Consider the following 19,964-nt stretch of genomic DNA (forward strand, 5'->3'; position numbering starts at 1 on the left):
CCCAACCCCCTTTACTCACCCCCCCACCTCCTTTACTCACCCCCCCACCCCCCAGCCCCTTCACTCACCCCCCTTTAACTCACCCCCCTTTAACTCACCCCCCTTTAACTCACCCCCCCTTTTAACTCACCCCCCCTTTTAACTCACTCCCCCTTTTAACTCACCCCCCCCCTTTTAACTCACCCCCCTTTAACTCACCCCCCTTTAACTCACCCCCCCCCCTTTTAACTCACCCCCCCCCTTTTAACTCACCCCCCCCCTTTTAACTCACCCCCCCCCCTTTTAACTCACCCCCCCCCCTTTTAACTCACCCCCCCTTCACTTGGCCCCCCACCCCCTTCACTCACCCCCCCCTTCACGGCCCCCCACCCCCTTCACTCACCCCTACTCCCTTCCCTTCACTCACCCCTACTCCCTTCCCTTCACTCAACCCTTACTCCCTTCCCTTCACTCAACTCCTACTCCCTTCCCTTCACTCAACCCCCACCCCTTCACTCGACCCCCTTCCCTTCACTCGACCCCCCCACCCCCTTCCCTTCACTCGACCCCCCCACCCCCTTCCCTTCACTCGACCCCCCCACCCCCTTCCCTTCACTCGACCCCCCCACCCCCTTCCCTTCACTCGACCCCCCCCACCCCCTTCCCTTCACTCGACCCCCCCCACCCCCTTCCCTTCACTCGACCCCCCCCACCCGCTTCCCTTCACTCGACCCCCCCCACCCGCTTCCCTTCACTCGACCCCCCCCACCCGCTTCCCTTCACTCACCCCCCCCACCCCCTTCCCTTCACTCACCCCCCCCCCACCCCCTTCCCTTCACTCACCCCCCCCCACCCCCTTCCCTTCACTCACCCCCCCCCACCCCCTTCCCTTCACTCACCCCCCCCACCCCCTTCCCTTCACTCACCCCCCCCACCCCCCTTCCCTTCACTCACCCCCCCCCCCCACCCCCTTCCCTTCACTCACCCCCCCCCACCCCCTTCCCTTCACTCACCCCCCCCCACCCCCTTCCCTTCACTCACCCCCCCCACCCCCTTCCCTTCTCTCACCCCCCCCACCCCCTTCTCTTCACTCACCCCCCCCACCCCCTTCTCTTCACTCACCCCCCCCACCCCCTTCTCTTCACTCACCCCCCCCACCCCCTTCTCTTCACTCACCCCCCCACCCCCTTCTCTTCACTCACCCCCCCCACCCCCTTCTCTTCACTTGACCCCCACTCTCTTCACTCAACCCCCCAGCCCCACCAACTCACTCCACACCCCCACTCACCCATCAGGTGGCTTCCTGGCTTGAGCAGCACTGTCAGTGGCGGACGATGAAGGATGCTTTGGTTTCGTTCGGTGTCCTGGCTGGCGCAGTGATGGTGTGCCAGGTGCTGCGCCGCACGGCCAGGGAGCTGCTGTGGCACCGGCGGTGGGCAGGGGGGAGGCAGAGCCAATCGAACCCAGTCCCTGTACCTCTCGAGGTGTTAGTGGAGCTTTTCTCCACCCTGCAGCTGTGCATCTGCACTCATGAGCTGCGGCTCCTGGGGGGCTCAGGGTTGCTGGGGCAGATTTCGGGGCTCGGCATCACCTACCTCATAACCCTCGTCCACCTCACCACCTTCGGCAGCGCCAGCTGCAACCCAGTGAGCTGCCTGGAGCAGTTTCTTTGCGGGCAGAGCCCCGGGCAGCTGGCGGCTGCCAAGGTGCTGGTGCAGTTTGGAGCCGCCGTGGTAGCCCGCCGGCTATCACAGATGGTGTGGGCCCTAGACACGTCGGACCTGCATTGGCACCATCACCTGCGCCAGTATGAATGCATCTCGGCACTGAACACTACTGTCAGCAGCGGGCTGGTCACGGAGTTCTTCTGTGCGTTCGCTCTGAGAACCGCCCTCTTCAGATTTCAGTTCCTGAAGCAGAGGCACAAGATGCATGTGGTGGCGGCGCTGGTCACCTTCCTCGTATTCGCAGGTGGGTACAGTACAAAACCCACCACTTTGGTCACAATCGTTTAGCCAATTACCAACCCTCCCATTTCCATTACTGCCGATTTTATTTCTCTTTGCGTTCGTTTCTCGGGAAGAGGGCGGGGCATCGCTGGCACGACCAGTGTTTGTTGCCCATCAGCGAGTTGCCCAGAAAAGCTGTGGCTGGGCCTTGAACTGCGGGTAGAGTTTGAGACAACTGAGTGGCTTGCTAGGCCACTTCAGAGGGCAATTCGGAGTTAAGCGTGTTAAAGAAAGGACATGCATTTATGTAGCGCCTTTCTCATCCTCAGGACCTCCCAAAATGCTCTACAGCCAACGAAGTACTTTTGGAATGTCACTGTCATAATATAGGAAACACAGCAGCCAATTTGCTCACAGTAAGCTCCCACAAAAAGCAATGTAGTAATGACCAGATAATTTGTTTTTTGATGTTGATTGAGTTGAGGGATAAATATTGACCAGGACGCTGTGAATAACTCCCCTGCTGTTCTTCAAAATAATGACCGTACGATCTTTTACATCCACCCGGGAGGATTGGAGAGGTGGTCTCAGTTTAACGTTTCATCTGAAAGATGGGTACCTCTGACTTTGTGGCACCCCTTCACTACTGACTGGAATGTCAGCGTTGATTACGTGATCAAGTCCCATCTTTGCTTTAAGGGCATTTGATTGTAGAATCTCCCCACTCGGCAGCCTGGCTGAGGTCAGTTAGCCAGATACAGCTGCTGGGATCATGCCTGGCACCGTCTACTCTGGTTGCCCCCTGTGTAAGTCGTCAGGGGGAGGTGCTGAGCAAACTGATCCTCATTTACCATCCCTGAGACCAGCCAGCGTTCCTTGTCCTTGACAGCGACTCCTGCTGGAAGTGGATTGATGTGGATGTTTAAGGATGGTGTGACTGCAATAGTTCAATAGTCCCAGCCCTTTGCAGGTTAATGTGAAGATTTCACACATGGTTCAGGTACTTGAATCTTTCTGTATCCCTAGAGCCCTGGGGATAATGCCCTCAAAGAGCTGGAGGAATATTGGAACAGGAAAAAACCATTCAGCCCATCGAGAGCCTGTTCTGCCATTCAATTAAATTGTGACTGATTAGTGTCTTAACTTCATCTACCTGCCTTTGTTCTCTAACCTTTAATGCTCTTGCCTAATGAAAGTAAGTTGGAAAATATGAAAAAAGAGAAAATTAATACCTTGTGAAACTGAAAAAAAAATTGCTGCTACAGTTTTTTTTCTTGCGTTAAAAAGGTATTACTTGCTACTCTTTCAATTATAAGTTGAACAGTGGGGCAAAACGCATTGATTAACAGTTTAAGCTATAGTTGTAAGGTTGAATAGAAACTTGCTGAAGAGTTAAAGTCTGGTCAGGTTTTTAAAATTCATTCTTGGATGTGGGCTTTGCTGGCTGGACCAGCATTTACTGTCCACCCCTAATTGTCTTGCTGGGCCAAGTAAGAATGGCAGATTTCCTTCCCTAAAGGGGCATTGAGTTTTTATAACAATCAATAATGGTTTCACGGTTATCATTAGAATTTTTAATTCTAGATTCTTTTTGTCTGCCATTGGCAGGATTTGAACCTGGGTCTCCAGAGCTTTGCCCTGGGTCTCTGAAATACTAGTCTAGCAACAATATGACTATGCCACCACCTCCCCCACAAACTAATTGCTGAACTAATAATCTAATCATTCCCAGGTGGAACTTTGATTCCATCCCCCACTCTGAAGGTTTAAACAAATATTCTGATGTTGTTAATAGCGGCTGTTTGAGGAAATCGCTACGTCGCTTTTTAATTTCTTCGTAGCCCCCGATTGCCTCCTGTAGGGGGAAAGCAGTCAATGCTGGGTTGTAGGACTATGGGGGGGCATTATAATTCGAAAGGTTGACAAAGTTGGGATTCATAAAGGAAGATGGATTTGGCATTTATGTGGCGTCTCTCACGACCTCAGACGTCCTAAAGCTTTTCACAGCCAATGAAGCAATTTAAGTGCAGCCCCTGTTGTAGGGGAAAAAAATCTGCACACAACAAGCCCCCAAAAACAGCAATGCGATAATGACCAGATAATCTGTTTTAGGGATGTTAATTCAGTGATAAATGTTGGCCAGGACACCAGGGAAATCTCTCCTGCTCTTCAAAATAGTGCCGGGAGTTTTTTTTTACACCCAACTCAGAGGGCAGATGGGGACCCTTGGCTTAACATCTCATTTGAACTGCGTGTTGCACTGTTCAAGCTAAGAGGTGCTGGTTCAGTGCAGAGCTGAAAGCATTCATTCGAATAGCCGGAACATTTGTATGCGTATACTGTGTGGAGGCAGAATCAGATCCCCACAGGAATCCTGGAGCAGTTGGAGCAGCGGCCGCTGTATTCACCTGTCAGTGATGCAGCAAATTATATTTGGAGCACAATCGGGGTTCTGGAATAAATGCAGGTTTGGCCTTTGTTATGACCGACATTCAGAATTACAAAGAGTGTACAGTGCAGATAGAGCCGTACAACCCAAATGGTCTCTGCCAGTCTTTATGCTCCACAGAATCCTCCTCCCACTCCTCTTCCTCTCAGCCGATCATCAAATCTTTCCCATCCTTTTTCCTTATCTAGCTTCCCCTTAAATGCATCTATGCATTTTGCCTCACCTGCTCCTTGTGGTAGTGAGTTCCACATTCTCACCACGCTCTGGGAAAATAAATTTCCCCTGAATTTCCTATTGGATTTATTGGTGACTATCTTATATTGAAAGTCCCTGGTTTTGGTCTCCCCCACGCGTTACGAAGCACCTTCTCTATATAAGAGAGTTGTTGAGAGTAATGTGAGGTCTGAGTGGTTGGCTTGAAAGTATATCCTGCACTAGGCTTTGTGAGAGAGAGCTCTGCTGTTTACCTGTGGTGTGCGCATTCCACTAATGACACATGGTCCCCTGCAGGACTGCTGCTCTGCTGTCTTTGATTCTGATCCTCAACATGCCATCCTACAGCGCCATTCTGAGGGCACCAGCTGCTCCTCAGCATCTCGTTCATCTGTGAGTCAAGATGTGCTATTCAACTGTGGTGGGTATCATGGTCCAGCGAGATCCTGTTCTGGATGTCAGCATATACCCATTTTCCAGCTGGATGTCTAAGATCCTAGCCAATCCTGTCCCCTTCTCAATCCAACACCAACCCCCTACCCCAAATTCTGCCGCCATAAACCCAATTGCTGAACCTAAACCGCAACTTGCACCAAAAAGACTAACTCAGCACAGAGCAGGAATTAAACCTGGGACTGTGTTAGTCAGCACCACACATGATGGGCATTTCTGTTTGTCATTGCAATAGACGCTTTGAAAGAGTAGATACCAGCTGTGCCCAGTGATCACCACCACCCCCCGCCCTTTTTTAATATTGGCTCTGACCCCTCTTTCTACCGCCCACAAGCCTTTTGGTTTTTACAGACTGGTGTAGCAGCTGTATGATAGAAGGGTGGCAAGGAAATTAAATCCTACTTGCCACGATTAATCATGGTGATAGTTTATATTCAGCAGAGGACGCATTGATGTATCGGCATTACCGAGCTCCCTGAGAGGGCAAAATCTCCAATCACCCAAAGAGTCCACAAAACATTCCATCTTTAGTTTACCTTTGTTTAAAAGGCCTTTTGTCCCTTTGGTATCACATTCGCTTTAAGACTAGCTGTCTTTGTTTGCTCTGAACTTTCCTGTGCTTATTTTAGCCATGCTTCTATTTACCTGCCTGTCTTGTGTTGCTATGGAGCAGGATTCTCTTGGATCAGTGAAAAACTGATTTACATTGCATTACATGCAGACTCAGGAGAGCGCAGGTTTTTTATCTTATTCCTTCCCCCCCCCCACCACCTTCTCCCCCAGTTTTCTTCTCATCTTGTATGAAGGAGTTGCCTTCATAACAAGGAGTGAATTCACATGGTGAGTGTTGGCAGGCTATTCCACAACAAGGGCTTCACAGACTGTTAACTCACAGTTAATACTGTGTGCTGTGAAAGGATGGGTCATTTGAACAACTGCGTCTTCCTATCCTCATGGTATTGAAGTCAATTGCAAAGAACCTGGTACCATCCCATCTACATTCAGAGGCCCCCTCGCACCCCACTCACCTACAAAGTTGCAATGGTGCGGTGCTGAAGGGGTGCTGCCTTTTCACATCAGACCTAAAACCGTGTTTGGGCCCAGAGTGACCAACCATCCTGGATTTTATGGGACTGTCCCACATTTGAGTCAGGTGTCCTGGTTTGATCGGTTCTGGGACACAGTTTGTCCCATAATTCAGACCTTTAACTCTTAAATCTTCTTGTTGAAGCTTTTCATCCTGTACTCATCAGGACAAATGCAAGAATACCAAACTTCAAATTGTCACAACAATTTATACCATAGTAGAAAAAAGTCCTGATTGGTTGGCAAATTAATTCTGGCTGAGGCATTGCCATGGAGAAAGCAATGGGGAACTATAGTTTGCCCAAGCTCCTGGGTATTTCAAAAAAGGCGCAAGGTTTGAACATATTCCTTTTGTTTGCAGAGAATGGGTTCCTGCGAATGAATGTATATTGCTTGATTAACATCTACTCCTAAACCAGTACCTCAACACAATAGGTGATCTACATGTTCAGGAACAGGCTTTGTGTTTACCATGTTTGATCAAGAAACAACAGTGACTACACTGTTGCTTTTTAAACACTTTGAGGTGCTCTGAGGAAGTCCCTTTGTTGAATTAAACATTGCTGAGTTGGACGTTCGCTTGTTATGGCTTTTTGTACTTTTTTGGAGGGATGACGGGTGTGGGAAGGGATTTAAATCAAAACTGGTGTAATTAATGGCGTCATTATCTTTTCCAACTCCTTCTCCCCCACTGCTGAATCTTGCTGGTTTGGTTCCACAATGGGTGTTAGAATCATAGAGTCATCACAGCACAGAAGGAGGCCATTTGGATCATCAAGTCCATGCCAGGCTTGTAGAGCAATCCAGTCAGTCCCATTCCCTTGGTCCAACCCTGTAGCCCTGCAAGGTTACTTCCCTCAAGTATCCACCCAATTTCCTTTTGAAATCATTAATAGTTTCTGTTTCCGCCACCCTCATAGTGTTCCAGTGGGTTCCAGGCCATTATTATTATCACATTGCTGTTTCTGGGATTTTGCTGTGCACTAGTAGACTGCCGCGTTTCCCTATCTTCTTCTTAGGCAGCCCCTTGGGATCGGGGATGACTTGCTTCTGCTCCAGTTGAATGGATTTTGAAATGCAGACTCTGCCACGTGTGAGGCAGGTGGTGCTTGAAGGGTTGAGTAGATGAGTTATATGCTCTCTCTCTGACTTCACCTCCGCACATTCCCGACAGAGTCTCTCAGTGTGTTTGGTGCCTTCCCGAATGAACCTCTTCCATTTTGGTTGGTCACAAGCCAGGGACTCCCATGAGTTGCCAGGTATGTTTGACCTCTTCGAGGGATGATTTGAGGACATCCCTAAAGCGTTCCGCTGCCCACCTGGCTGTCTTCTACCACGACCGAGTTCCGAGCTGAGCGGCTGTTTCAGGAGACTGGTGTCAGGCATACGCATGACATGTCCCACCCAGCGGAGCTGGTTTTGACTGATTAGCACCTCGATGCTGGGCAAGTTGGCTTGGGAGAGGGAAGCTGCTGTTGGACTCCCTTTCTTGCCACCTGGTTTGGAGGATCTAGCGAAGGCAACACTGGTTGTATTTCTCCAGTGATTTGAGGTGCCTGCTGTGAAGGGATGGGCCATTTGAACAACTCCGTCTTCCTATCCTTGTGGCACTGAAGTCAGTTGTAAAGAACCTGGTACTATCCCATCTGGGCAGAGACCAGGTGCCAAAAAGCTGGTTAAGCTGAGATTCTTACTCTGGAATCTGAAAACTGTGGGCTTAGGTACAAAGGTACGATGGTGCAGTGCTGAAGGAATGCTGCCTTTTCACGTCAGATGTAAAGCCTTGTTTGGGCCCAGGGTGACTGACCATCCTGGGTTTTATGGAACTGTCCCACATTTGAAGCAGATATCCCATGTCCTGGGTTTGATTGGTTCTGGGACACAGTTCATTGCATAATTCAGATCTTTAAATTTTGTGCATGCGCAGCCCGTACCCATGCTCCTCCCAGCAGCCCAATCAGAGCTACCCCTCCCCTCCCCTCAGCTCTCACGGGTTCGCCATGCCAGTGTGTCCCTTAAATTTTTCCTGGATTGGGCAATTGTGTAAAATCCCGCAGCAATATTTGAAGAATAGTAAGGAGGGAGTTTTCCTGATGAACATTTGAATGTTGCTGAAAAGAGAGATGTGTTGCTGAAGCGTTTGGTCTTGAACTCATCAGGACAAATGGAAGAATGCCAAGTTTCAAACTCTCAGAATCACAGTATCTTTACGGTGTAGGAGGCAATTCGGCCCATCAAGTCTGCACTAGCTCTCTGAAAGAGCACCCCATCTAGCCCCATTCCCTGCTTTATCCCCGTAACCTTCCACATTCTTTCTTTTCGGGTAGCAATTGAATTCCCTTTTGAATACCTTGTTTGAACCTGCCTCCACCACCCTTTCAAGAAGTTCATTCCAGACTCCAACCACCCTCAGGGTGAAAAAAATTTTCCTCACATCACATTTGTTTCTTTTGCCAATTATTTTGAATCTGTGCCCTCTAGTTCTTGATGTTCTCTTGAGTGGGAACAGTTTCTCGCTATTTACCCTGTCCATACCCCTCAGGATTTTGAATACCTCTATGAAGTCTCCTCTCAGCCTTCTTTTCTCCAAGGAAAACAGTCCCAACCTCTCCAATCTATCCTCACAGCTACAGATCTTCTTCCTAGGAATCATTCTTGTGAATCTCCTCTGTACTCTTTCCAATGCTTCACATCCTTCCTCAAATATGGTGCCCAGAACTAGACGCAGTACTCCAGATGAGGCCGAACTAGTGTCTCATACAAGTTCAACATGACCTCCTTTCTCTTGTATGCATGCCTCTATTAATAAAGCCTAAGATACCATATGCTTTATTAACTGCTCTCTCAACATGCCCTGCCATCTTCAATGACCTATATATATATATACCCTGAGGTCCCTGTGTTCCTGCATCTCCTTTACAGGCTCTGCCTTTATTTTATACTGTCTTGCCACACCTTTCCTGTCAAAACAAATCAGCTCACATTTCTCTGCATTGAACTTCATCTGCCACTTGTCTGCCCAATTCACCAACATGTCTATGTCCTTTTGAAGTTCAAGACTATCCCCATCACAGTTGACAACATTTCCAATCTTTGTATCATCTGCAAATTTTGAAATCATGTCCTGCACACCATTGTCTAGGTCATTAATATATGTCAGGAAGAGCAAGGGTCCCAATGCTGACCCCTGAGGAACTCCACTACAATCCTTCCTCCAATCTGTAAAACAACCAATTTTCACTTTGTTTCCTGTCACTCAGCCAATTTCTTATCCAAGTGCCTACTTTCCCTTTTATTCCATGACCTAGAATTTTGCTCACAAGTCTGTTGTGTGGCACTGTATCAAATGCCTTCTGAAAATCCATATACATCACATCAACAGTGTTTCCTTTATCAACCTTCTCTGTTACCTCCTCAAAAAAAAATCAAAATAATTTGTACTGCAGGAGAAAAAGGTGCTGATTGGTTGGCAAGTCAACTCTGATTGGCCAAGATATTTCCATGGAGGAAGTACAGTACAAAATATTACAAAATCTATATTCCCTATCTTACAAAATTGACTACCCTGAAAAACACTGACTTGGCTGCAAAACACTTTTGGACATTCTGTCATTGTGGAAGATTATTATGTATTTCTTTCTATCTTATTCTGCCTTTCTTGTATTGTAGAATAAATTTACTAGAAAGACCAATCAAGCAGGCAAGATAAATGGGCTCAAGAGATAATTGGATGCGTTTCTCTGTGCAGAGAAGGGGTTGAAAAGTTATGGGGTTGGGGGGAGGGGTCTCAAAAATGGATGGAGTTCTTGATCCTAATGGCCTATCCCTATTGGTTTTTGTGTTCTTACGATTTTTCTTTCTTCGCTCACAGAATGACAATCACATTCAGAGTTACATGTAAGGGTAAGGATGGCAGATTCCCTTCTCAAAAGGAGATCAGTGAACTAGATGGGTTTTTAATGACAGTTGGGGAGTTTCATTGTACTAGCTTTTAATTCCAGATTTATTTAATTAACTGAATTTAAATTCCTCAGCTGTAGTGGTGTGATTTGACTGCACATCTCAAAATCATTAGGCTAAGCCTCTGGACTACTTGTTCAGCAACATAACCACTATGCCACTCTATCCCTATATGTTAAATGATTTTGGATAAAATGATTTTCCTCTTTGTGTTGTGCAGCTGGAGACCTGACGGGGGCTGTGTTTAACCCAGTGCTGGCCTATTCAATCACTTTCAACTGTGAAGGAAACACATATCTTGAATACTGTTTCGTTTACTGGCTTGGACCCTTAATGGGTAAGGAGACATAGCATCATAGAACTGTGACAGCACAGAAGGTGGCCATTCAGCCAGTTGTGTCTGTGCCATCTCTCTGCAACGGCAGCTCATCTAGTCCCAAATAAAAACAGAAAACGCTGGAAAATCTTAGCAGGTCTGACAGCCTCTGTGGAGGGTGGAACAGAGTTAACGTTTCGAGTCCACATGACTCTTCAGAGTAGCTCCGTTGTGGCTGCAGCCATCCCCTTGAACCATCCATCACACTCTTGATGAGTTTTGTAGATTGTGTAGAGGTTTGGAGGGATCAGTAGGTGAAGCATTCATCGCAGGGTACAGACAGATCACCCATGGTCTCACTGTGTGGTGGAACTGGCTCAAGGGGCTGAATGGCCTACCTCTGTTCCTAAGTGCTGTTGAACCCAAGTCTACTCTAAATCTAGCATATTCAAGCTGTGTTTTCTGTCTTGAAAATGGTCAGGGATGGAAATTAAATGTATCAAAGAAAGGACACTCACGGACAGTTTTCACAAAATGAAGGGCAACTCTTCAAATCTCTCAGGAAAACTCTCAGAATGACATGGCAATGAACATGCAACTTGATTTATTCAACAAGAATAAAAAAAAGATTTGCATTTATACAGCTCTGGAAATCAAAATCTTTTTGAAATGTAGTCACTTTTTAATGTAGGAAAAAGCTAATTTGAACACAGCAAGCTCTGACAAACAGCAATGAGATAATGACAAAATAATTTGTTTGACTGATGTTGGTTACATAATAAGAATAAATATCGAGCAGGATACCAAGGGAGAACTCCCCTGCTCTTCTTCAAATAAGACCATGGGATTTTTAAACTTTATCTATTTATTTATTTATTTATGGGATTTGGGCGTCTCTGGATAGGCCAACATTTATTGCCCATCCTAATTGCCCTTGAGAAGGAGGTGGTGAGCTGCCTTCTTGAACCATTGCAGTCCATGTGGTGTAGGTACACCCACAGGTACACTGTTGGAGAGTGAGTTCCAGGATTTTGACCCAGTGACAGTGAAGGAACTATGATGTATTTCCAAGTCAGGATGGTGAGTGACTTGGAGGGGAGCTTCCAGGTGGTGGTGTTCACATGTATCTGCTGCCCTTGTCCTTCAAAATGATAGCGGCCGTGGGTTTGGAAGGTGCTGTGTAAGGAGGCTTGGTGAGTTCCTGCAGCACATCTTGTAGATGATACACTCTGTTGCCACTGTGCATCGGTGGTGGAGGGAGTGAATGCTTGTGGATGGGGTGCCAATCAAGTGGGTTGCTTTGTCCTGGATGTGTCAAGCTTCTTGCGTGTTAGAGTTGCACTCACCCAGGCAAATGGGGAGTATTCCATCACACCCCTAACATGTGCCTTGTAGATGGTGGACAGGCTTTGGGGAATCAGGAGGTGGATTCCTAGCCTATGACCTGCTCTTGTAGCCACGATATTTATATGGCTAGTTCAGTTCAGTTGCTGGTCAATGGTAACCCTCAGGATGTTGACAGTGGGGGATTCATCGATGGTAATGCCATTGAATGTCAAGGTGCGATGGTTAGATTCTCTCTTCTTGGAGATGGTCATTGCCTACACTTGTTTGGCGTGAACCATTCTTGTTATTTGTCAGCCCAAGTCCGGATATTGTCCAGGTCTTGCTGAATTTGGACATGGACTGCTTCAGTATCTGAGGAGCTGTGAATGGTGCTGAACATTGTGCAGTCATCAGCGAACATCCCCACTCCTGACCTTATGATGGAAGGAAGGTCACTGATGTAGAAGCTGATGATGTTTGGGTCTAGGACACTAACCTGAGGAACTCCTGCAGTGATGTCTTGGAACTGAGATGGTTGACCTCCAACAACCACAACCGTCTTCCTTTGGGTTAAATATGAATTCAACCAGCGGAGAGATTTCCCCTGATTCCAATCGACTCCAGTTTTGCAAGGGCTCCTTGATGCCACTTGGTTAAATGCTGCCTTGATGTCAAGGGTAGTCACTCACCTCACCTCTGGAATTCAGCTCTGTAGTTCATGTTTGAGCCAAGGCTGTAATGAGATCAGGAGCTGAGTGGCCCTGACAGAACCCAAACTGAGCGTCAATGAACAGGTTATTGCTAAGCAAGTGCCACTTGACTGTTGTTGACCCCTTCCATCGCTTTACTGATGATCGAGAGGAGAATGATGGAATGGTAATTGGGTGGGTTGGATTCATCCTGCTTTTTGTGTAAGGCCATACCTGGACAATTTTCCACATAGCCTGGTAGATGCCAGTGTTGTAACCTACAAGAGCAGGTCAGAGGCTAGGAATCCTGCAATGAGTAACTCACCTCCTGACTCCCCAAAGCCTATCCACCATTTACAAGGCACTAGTCAGGAGTGTGATGGAATACTCCCCACTTGCCTGGGTGAGTGCAGCACCCACAACACTCAAGAAGCTTGACACCGTCCAAGATGAAGCAGCCCACTTGATTGGCATCCCACCCACAAACATTCCCTCCCTCTACCACTGACGAAAAATGGGAGCAGTGTGTACCATCTACAAGATGCACTGCAGGAATTCAGCAAGGCTCCTAAGACAACACCTTCCAAACTCAAGATCACTACCATCTAGAAGGATAAGGGCAGCAGATAGATGGGAACACCACCACCTGGAAGTTCCCCTCCAAGTCATTCACCATTCCGACTTGGAAATATATCACCGTTCCTTCACTGTTGCTGAGTCAAAATCCTGGAACTCCTTTCCTAATAGCAGTGTGGAATGCAGCAGGTCAAGAAGGCAAGCTCACCACCACCTTCTCGAGCAACTAGGGATGAGCAATAAATACTGGCCTAGCCAGCATCACCCATCTCCCATGAATGAACAAAAAAAAACCCCATCTGCTTCACTATTGTCCTTTAGGGAAGGAAATCTGCCATCCTTACCTGGTCTGGCCTCCATGTGACTCCAGACCCACAGCGATGTGCTTGACTCTTAACTGCCCCCTGTACCAGAGCAATTAGGGATGGGCAGTAACGAAGCCCACATCCCATGAATGAATCTTTAAAAATTAATGCATATTCATCAACAACACAGGTATAACCCTATTCGAGCCAAGGTCTTTATCTCTAGCTAGTTTGGGTTTGGTAGAAGGAGACAGCTCTTGAGAAGTTGGTAAATGCCTAAAATGACTTGCATAAAAAACACCCCAAGGATATTTTAAAAAATTCATTTGTGGGTGTGGGCAAAGCTGATATGGGCAGAATCTATTGGCCATCCCGAGTTGCCCTGAGAATGGTGGCTGTGAACCACTGTTCTGAAGCTCCGTTTTGATGCCAATGAGTGGCTTAATCTGCCACTACAGAAATTAGATGAGTCAATCACGTTGGTGTGGACATTGGGGTCTCGTACGAGTCAGACAGGGTAAGGACGACAGGTTTCCTTAGAAATTATTATTAGACGTTACGTTAGAGGAATCAAGAAAAGAAAAGTGTCGAATGGAAGACGAGGATATTGGGAGGGGGACCAAAAATTTGGTCAAGAGTGGAATTTAAGGAAGGAAGGTGAAGTGGTGGCGGGGAGATGGGCTTGTCGGTGGCATCTGGGAGCGTTCCAGAATGGAGGATGGCACAGGGTAGGAAGGAGAAGAAGAAACCAAATCATCCAGGGCTCCCTCTCCTGATTATACCCCAGTGCACCCTGATGGAAGGCCCAGCTCTGGCTGTCGGGTGAGGGTAGAGTCTGGCTGAGCTGCCATCTCAAGTAATTTAATGGCACTCTCTGACTGGGCTAGTCATGGAGGCACTGAAGAGCTGCTAGCACCCATGGAATAGTTCACAGGGAAGAGCCAACACTATTGGGGGAGCAGGGAAGAAACTCTAAGGTGAGGTACCTTTTGATTATCGCGCCCACCAACCCACCTTCCACCATTTTAGCTGCTGTTGTGAAGCACTTTGTGGCATTTTTCTTTATTAAAGGTGTTTTATAGATTTATGTTGTCTATATTAAAATGTCAAAAGATTTATTTTTAGCCACATCTGGATCCAGTAAAGAGCTGCTAATCAGGTCCCTTTCTCTCTAGGTTAATTACCCGCCATTGAGTTAGTGTGAGGGCAATAAAAATACAAGCTGGAAATAAATGTGACTACAACTGATATTGGTCTTAGCAACTTACATCTTGGTCTGGCAATGCCTCAATTTTAAAATTCTAATCTTTGTTTTTAGATCCCTCCATGGCCTTGTTCCCTCCCTGTGTTTGTAATCTCCTTCAGCCCTACAACCCTCTCAGATCTCTGCACTCCTCTAATTCTGGCCTCTTGAGCATCCCGAGTTTAATCTCTCCACCACTGGTGGCTGTGCCTTCAGCTGCCGACCTCTTAAACTCTGGAATTCCCTCCCTACACCTCTATCTCTGTCTCTCTCTCTCTCCTCCCTTTAAGATGCTCCTTAAAACCTAAATCTGATGATGTCTTTGGTCATTTGTCTTGATATCTCCATATGTGGTTCGTTGACAAATTTTGTCTGGTAATGTTCCTGCGAAGTGCCCTGGGATGTTTCACCCATTAAAGGCCCTTTTTCAAATGCGGGTTGTTACTCTAGGAGCGGGTTGCTTTATTATTACTTGGTAAGTCTGCTGATAGCCTCATGATCGGTCGGGTGTGTAGAGCAGGTAGGGATCCAGTGTTTGCAGCACTGAACAGATCAGAAGACTCCATGCTCAGCTCCTGGCTTCTGAGATGGCTGACGTTCATGTGGGCAGCAGTTGAGGAGTTAAATGCCTGCAGTGATCGTGAGTTGTTATGGAAGGGGAAGTGGTGGAAATCAGATGAGGAACAGGGTTGGCACTCTGTCCTCTGTGGTGAAGCAGTCTGCAAACGATCACTGTCTGAGGTTACGCATGTAGTACGGGCATCTTAAGGCTGAATGGATCTGTGGAACTGTATATCCCTGCAACTCATCATCTTCAGGAAAGTGGAAAGTAAACCCTGTAAAGGAATCACTCCATATTCAGGGAGTTTTCAGATGGCTCCGGTGTCTATTGCTATAAATGTTCCCACAGGAGCTATATTGCTTGCTGAATGGTTTCCACTAAGGCATGAGTGCTAAGGTCAGTTATAGTTTCCTAACTGCTAGTAAGGTTGAGATTAGCTGATCGGTTCTGGATCTGTATCCTCTGACCCAGTGATTTATGTACAGCTTTGATATGGGCATCAATCCGATCCTTGATAGATTGTCCATCTATCCTGTCAGAGGCACATACTGCCCTATCAGCTTCCTCCCAAGTGGTAGAGTCATTAATAGTTTTATTGGCAACCCCAACTCACCAATAACCTGCCCACTGTCGTTTAGCTCAGGCATTTCCAGAACCACTCTGATCGACACTGCAGGCTTGATCCAGACAAGGACATGAGTTGACCAGAGGAAAGGTGAGATTGGCTGCCTCTGACATCAAGGCAAGTTTAGACCAAGGCAGGCGCCAAGCAGCCCTAGCAAACTGGTCAGGAGGATCAAGGGGGAGATCTTCTGATGACTAGAGTCATATCTGATGGTCAAGGTCATATCTGCCCTGGTTGGAGGTCAATCACAACAGTCCTAAAGTATCACTGGCTCCATTGACCCATCTACATTAACCATCTTTATTAATGAACTTTCCTCCATCAAAAAAATGGACTTCACTGATGTGTTCACAAGCAAACCATGCCAGCCTACAAGAGGAGCAGGATAACAATCAAACTTGGGTTTACAAGTGGCAGTAACACATGAGCATACAAGTGCCAGGCTAATGATCAGGAAAAATCTCAGCCACCTTCCCATGACCTTTGGTGGTATCACCATCGCTGACTCCATCCTGGGAGCCAGCAGTAGCCAGGAGGTGAAAAAAAAGCCCTCCATATCAGCTTGGTGACTTTAGGAGCAGAGTAGAGACTATGCACTGGGTGGCTCATCTCCTTACTCCTTAAACCTCTCCAGTACCTCCAAGTCAGATCTGTTCTCTGTAGCCCTGTAAGTTTCGGCACTTGCAAGTATACTTGCACCTCCAAAGTATTTTAAAAATGTAATTAAGGTATCTGCCTCCAGCACCCTTTCAGGCAATGAGTTCCGGTCCCCATTGCCCTCTTATGTGAGGAAAAGAATAACTCCTCAGTCCCCCTCTAATCCTTCTAATTACTGTAAATTTACACCCATTGATTATTGACCTTTTTTGATAACACTGTGTCTCCTGCTGGCACAAGATGGTCACTGACACCTTGTCTGCACATGCTCAGACACCGTTGACTTCATTGGCCAGAGCTGACAGCAGCAAGCAGCTCCTTGTTTAATAGGGATGCTGCCTTTAAACCAGTTCTGTGCAGGGCTAAAGCGTTTGGGTCCTATACAAGCTGAAGCAAATGCCCACTTTGACATGAAAAGCTGAATGATGCAGTGATGGACTGTTGGGAATGTCAGGGACGTGGCCCCGACATAACGTGTGGGCTTGCCGTTGCCGATAACGTAAAGTCGAGAAAAAGCGAGTTGAAATTTGCAATTGTTTTGTGCGGGTTACATTTTGCATGGTTTCTAATATACCAGTTAATACATGTGCCCTACCAAACCAATATATCCACAGCACACTGGAACAGAAAGGAATGTGAGGATGATTTGAATGCTTATAAAGAGAAAAAAGTGCAATATTATGCATCTAAGGTGATTCACACCTCAGTTTGGGACTGCCTGTTTGACCAAAATAAGGTTGGACAGAAGATGGACTGTGGAAAATGAATAGGCTTCTTATGTCTAGAGAAGTTAAGTTGTTTTGATTAAAAACTTTCTACCCTTAATGTCATCATTAGCACATTCCTTAGCTAATATCACCACCGTCAACACCCCTTTGTCCTTTTGTCTATGACATCATTGGCATCTTCTTCTTTGCCTCCACCTATCACTGGTCTATCCAGCTCTACCTGTCCCACCCCCCTCAACCAGCTTATATTTCACCTCATTTCTATATTTCTTAGTTCTGATGAGAAGTCATACGGACTCAAAACGTTGACTGTATTCCTCACTGCAGATGCTGTCGGACCTGCTGAGATTTTCCAGCTATTGTTGTTGAAGTTGTTTTGATTAACTGGTGTTTTAAATCATAATTGCGTCAATCAGTGAGGCCATAATCTCCGCTGCTCATAATGACATCATGGAGTGAAGGGGTACAACTGCGCATGCACCGCATTGGCAGCAAATGCAGCCTCCTGGTAAAGGAAATAGGTCCTTCCTATCCACTCTATCTAGGTTCTTCACAATTTTACACACCTCAGCCTCCACTGTCCCAAAGAAAGCAATCCTGGCCTATCCAATCCCTGGTAACATCCTCGTAAATCTCTTCTGTACCCTTTCTAATGCTATCACATCCTTCCTGTAACATAGCGACCAGAACTCTGCTCAGTATTCTAGCTGTGGCCTAACTAATGTTTTATGCAATTCAAGCATAACCTCCCTGCTTATACTCCATGTCTTAACTAATAAAGGAACGTATCACATATGTGCTGCCTTATCTTCCAATCCCACTGCCTTCAGGGATCTTTGTTCATGCAGGTTGTGTGCTCTTTCCTCATTTGCTCCCGTTTTATCCTCTCCCCTTTCCTCCAGGTGCAATGACAGCTGTCTTGTTGTTTGACAAAAAATCTGTACCTAATACCGATGCAAGCACAGAAACACAGGAAGCTAAGGAGAAAAGAGCCTGAAGGGGCAGCCTGATTGCGTGAATGAATTATGGATCTTATGGCCTTCAGGAGATCCTCAAAGGGAGAGGAAGAGTTACTGTAATAAGAATTAATCTTTTTGTTTCAATCTTATCTGAGATCTTGAGTAATGAGAGACTGTAACGAGCAGTATTAATCAATTTAAATTTGTCTCATTTTTCAGGAGGGACCATCCCATTCAGGCCTCCTTTTTAAAATCAAAAGCAATAGTTTAAAAAGAAACTGAAGGCAAATTTTAAACTTTTTTATTGATTGAGTGTTGATGATATTGGGGGCACCTCCTTGGGAAAAGATTCCTCTGTCTGAATGCGGAATTAGCATGAATCACACCAGTGGATACGAACTCTGTTGCAAGTGAAGAATGCATATTAATGTCAAAAGTAAAACTAATTGGTTTCATTCTGTGGTTGCAAACACCATTGTTCCCCAAACTGGCACAACTGCTCAGTCAGCCCAAAAAATACAGACTCACCAATTTGATAAAACGCTTAGGATACAGAATGAGGAAGAAAATAAGTAACTGGTCTCCCAGTTACTTGGCTTTTAAGGAAGCCAACCCCAGTCATCTCAGTGATATGGATTGGATGGGTGGGCTGTTGGGGGTGGCTATCTTGTTTGGTGCCTAGCCCAGTACAGGCTCTCCTTTATCCCAAGCAGTCAAATGGGGGCAGTGCTGGCAGGGGGCAGGGAGTGTTGAATGTTTTGGCAGCTGGGTAAGGTGCCGTGAGTTGGGTCTGTGCCTTCTAACCCCCACCCTTCACACACTGAGTTGCTACAGATCATCTAATCGAGAGAATATTTAAGGGCAGTTGGCACTGAACCATCATAGCAAATAACTTTGGAGCTGCATTGGCACAGGGCTGGGAGTAGGTCAGTCCACACGCTTTGTGTCTACCCTCTGTGCCCAACAGGGTAGGGTAGGGGGTCAAAAAATATATAAGTATTTAATATCTAAACTCATGGCTATGAAGGACATGTTGATAAAACCTACTGATGTACAGGTGGAAACCCTGTTCAGCGTCACACGGAACTCCACAGATGAGAAAGTTTGCAGCCCTGTGCTTAGTCAGTAGATGTTAGTTGGGCTGCTACACTTCTGAGCCACAGAGAGACAACACAAACCTGTGATTGTTATCCAGTGACTATCCTGCTTAAAGATTATATGCGTGGAGACCTTGAGAGGACAGAACTGGGCTCGGCTTACATAGTCAGTTGACACTCACTGTCTAGGCTCACACATGAAGATTGATCACTTGGGCAAAGTTTCAGCAGACAACTGATGCTCACAGAACCATAGACTAGTTTCTGATTCAGTTCCTTTTGGGGAGGGGAGTATTTTTCAGATAGAATATGAAAGTCTATTTTCTAGTTGTCATATGTAGCTTGGTGAACAACGAACTTTATTAAACTGTCCATTTGGAAAAGGTATCGTTATCGAGGACTGGTTGCCTCTTGAGTGCAAGTGATTGCATTGGAAGGTGTTAACATAGTTCAGATAAGATCAACTGCTTTATAGTTCCTGATTTACTTTTGATAAATTTCCATAGCACATTCCGAACAAACATTCCTTGATATTGTGGAGAAATGTTCATGTATAAATTAAAACAAAGTTTAAACATTGATCAAGATTAATCCAGTCTACTTTGCCCATTATTTCCAAATACTTTTTTTTATTCTTTCTTGGAATGTGGGCATTGCTGGCAAGGCCAGCATTCATTGCCCAGTATGATGCTGGCCATTTCTCAGCTAATGGTTTGCTGAATGAATGTGATGGCCAAAATTATTGACTTGACAACTGCTGATGTCGAGGACAGTGGGGTTTATTCACTGTGC

At 46.4% G+C, this 19,964-nt stretch overlaps 1 protein-coding gene across 1 annotated transcript; it reads left to right on the forward strand.

The window, feature by feature from the left end:
- The first annotated feature begins 1,313 nt into the window (after nucleotides 1–1,313).
- On the forward strand, nucleotides 1,314–18,113 carry aqp11 (aquaporin 11). Its single transcript, XM_041199754.1, has 3 exons — nucleotides 1,314–1,950; nucleotides 10,310–10,426; nucleotides 18,019–18,113. The coding sequence occupies exons 1-3, from the start codon at nucleotides 1,314–1,316 to the stop codon at nucleotides 18,111–18,113; spliced, it is 849 nt and encodes a 282-aa protein (XP_041055688.1).
- Nucleotides 18,114–19,964: the final 1,851 nt, after the last annotated feature.

This window comes from Carcharodon carcharias, chromosome 11 (assembly GCF_017639515.1).
Source record: "Carcharodon carcharias isolate sCarCar2 chromosome 11, sCarCar2.pri, whole genome shotgun sequence".
Classification (NCBI taxonomy): domain Eukaryota; kingdom Metazoa; phylum Chordata; class Chondrichthyes; order Lamniformes; family Lamnidae; genus Carcharodon; species Carcharodon carcharias.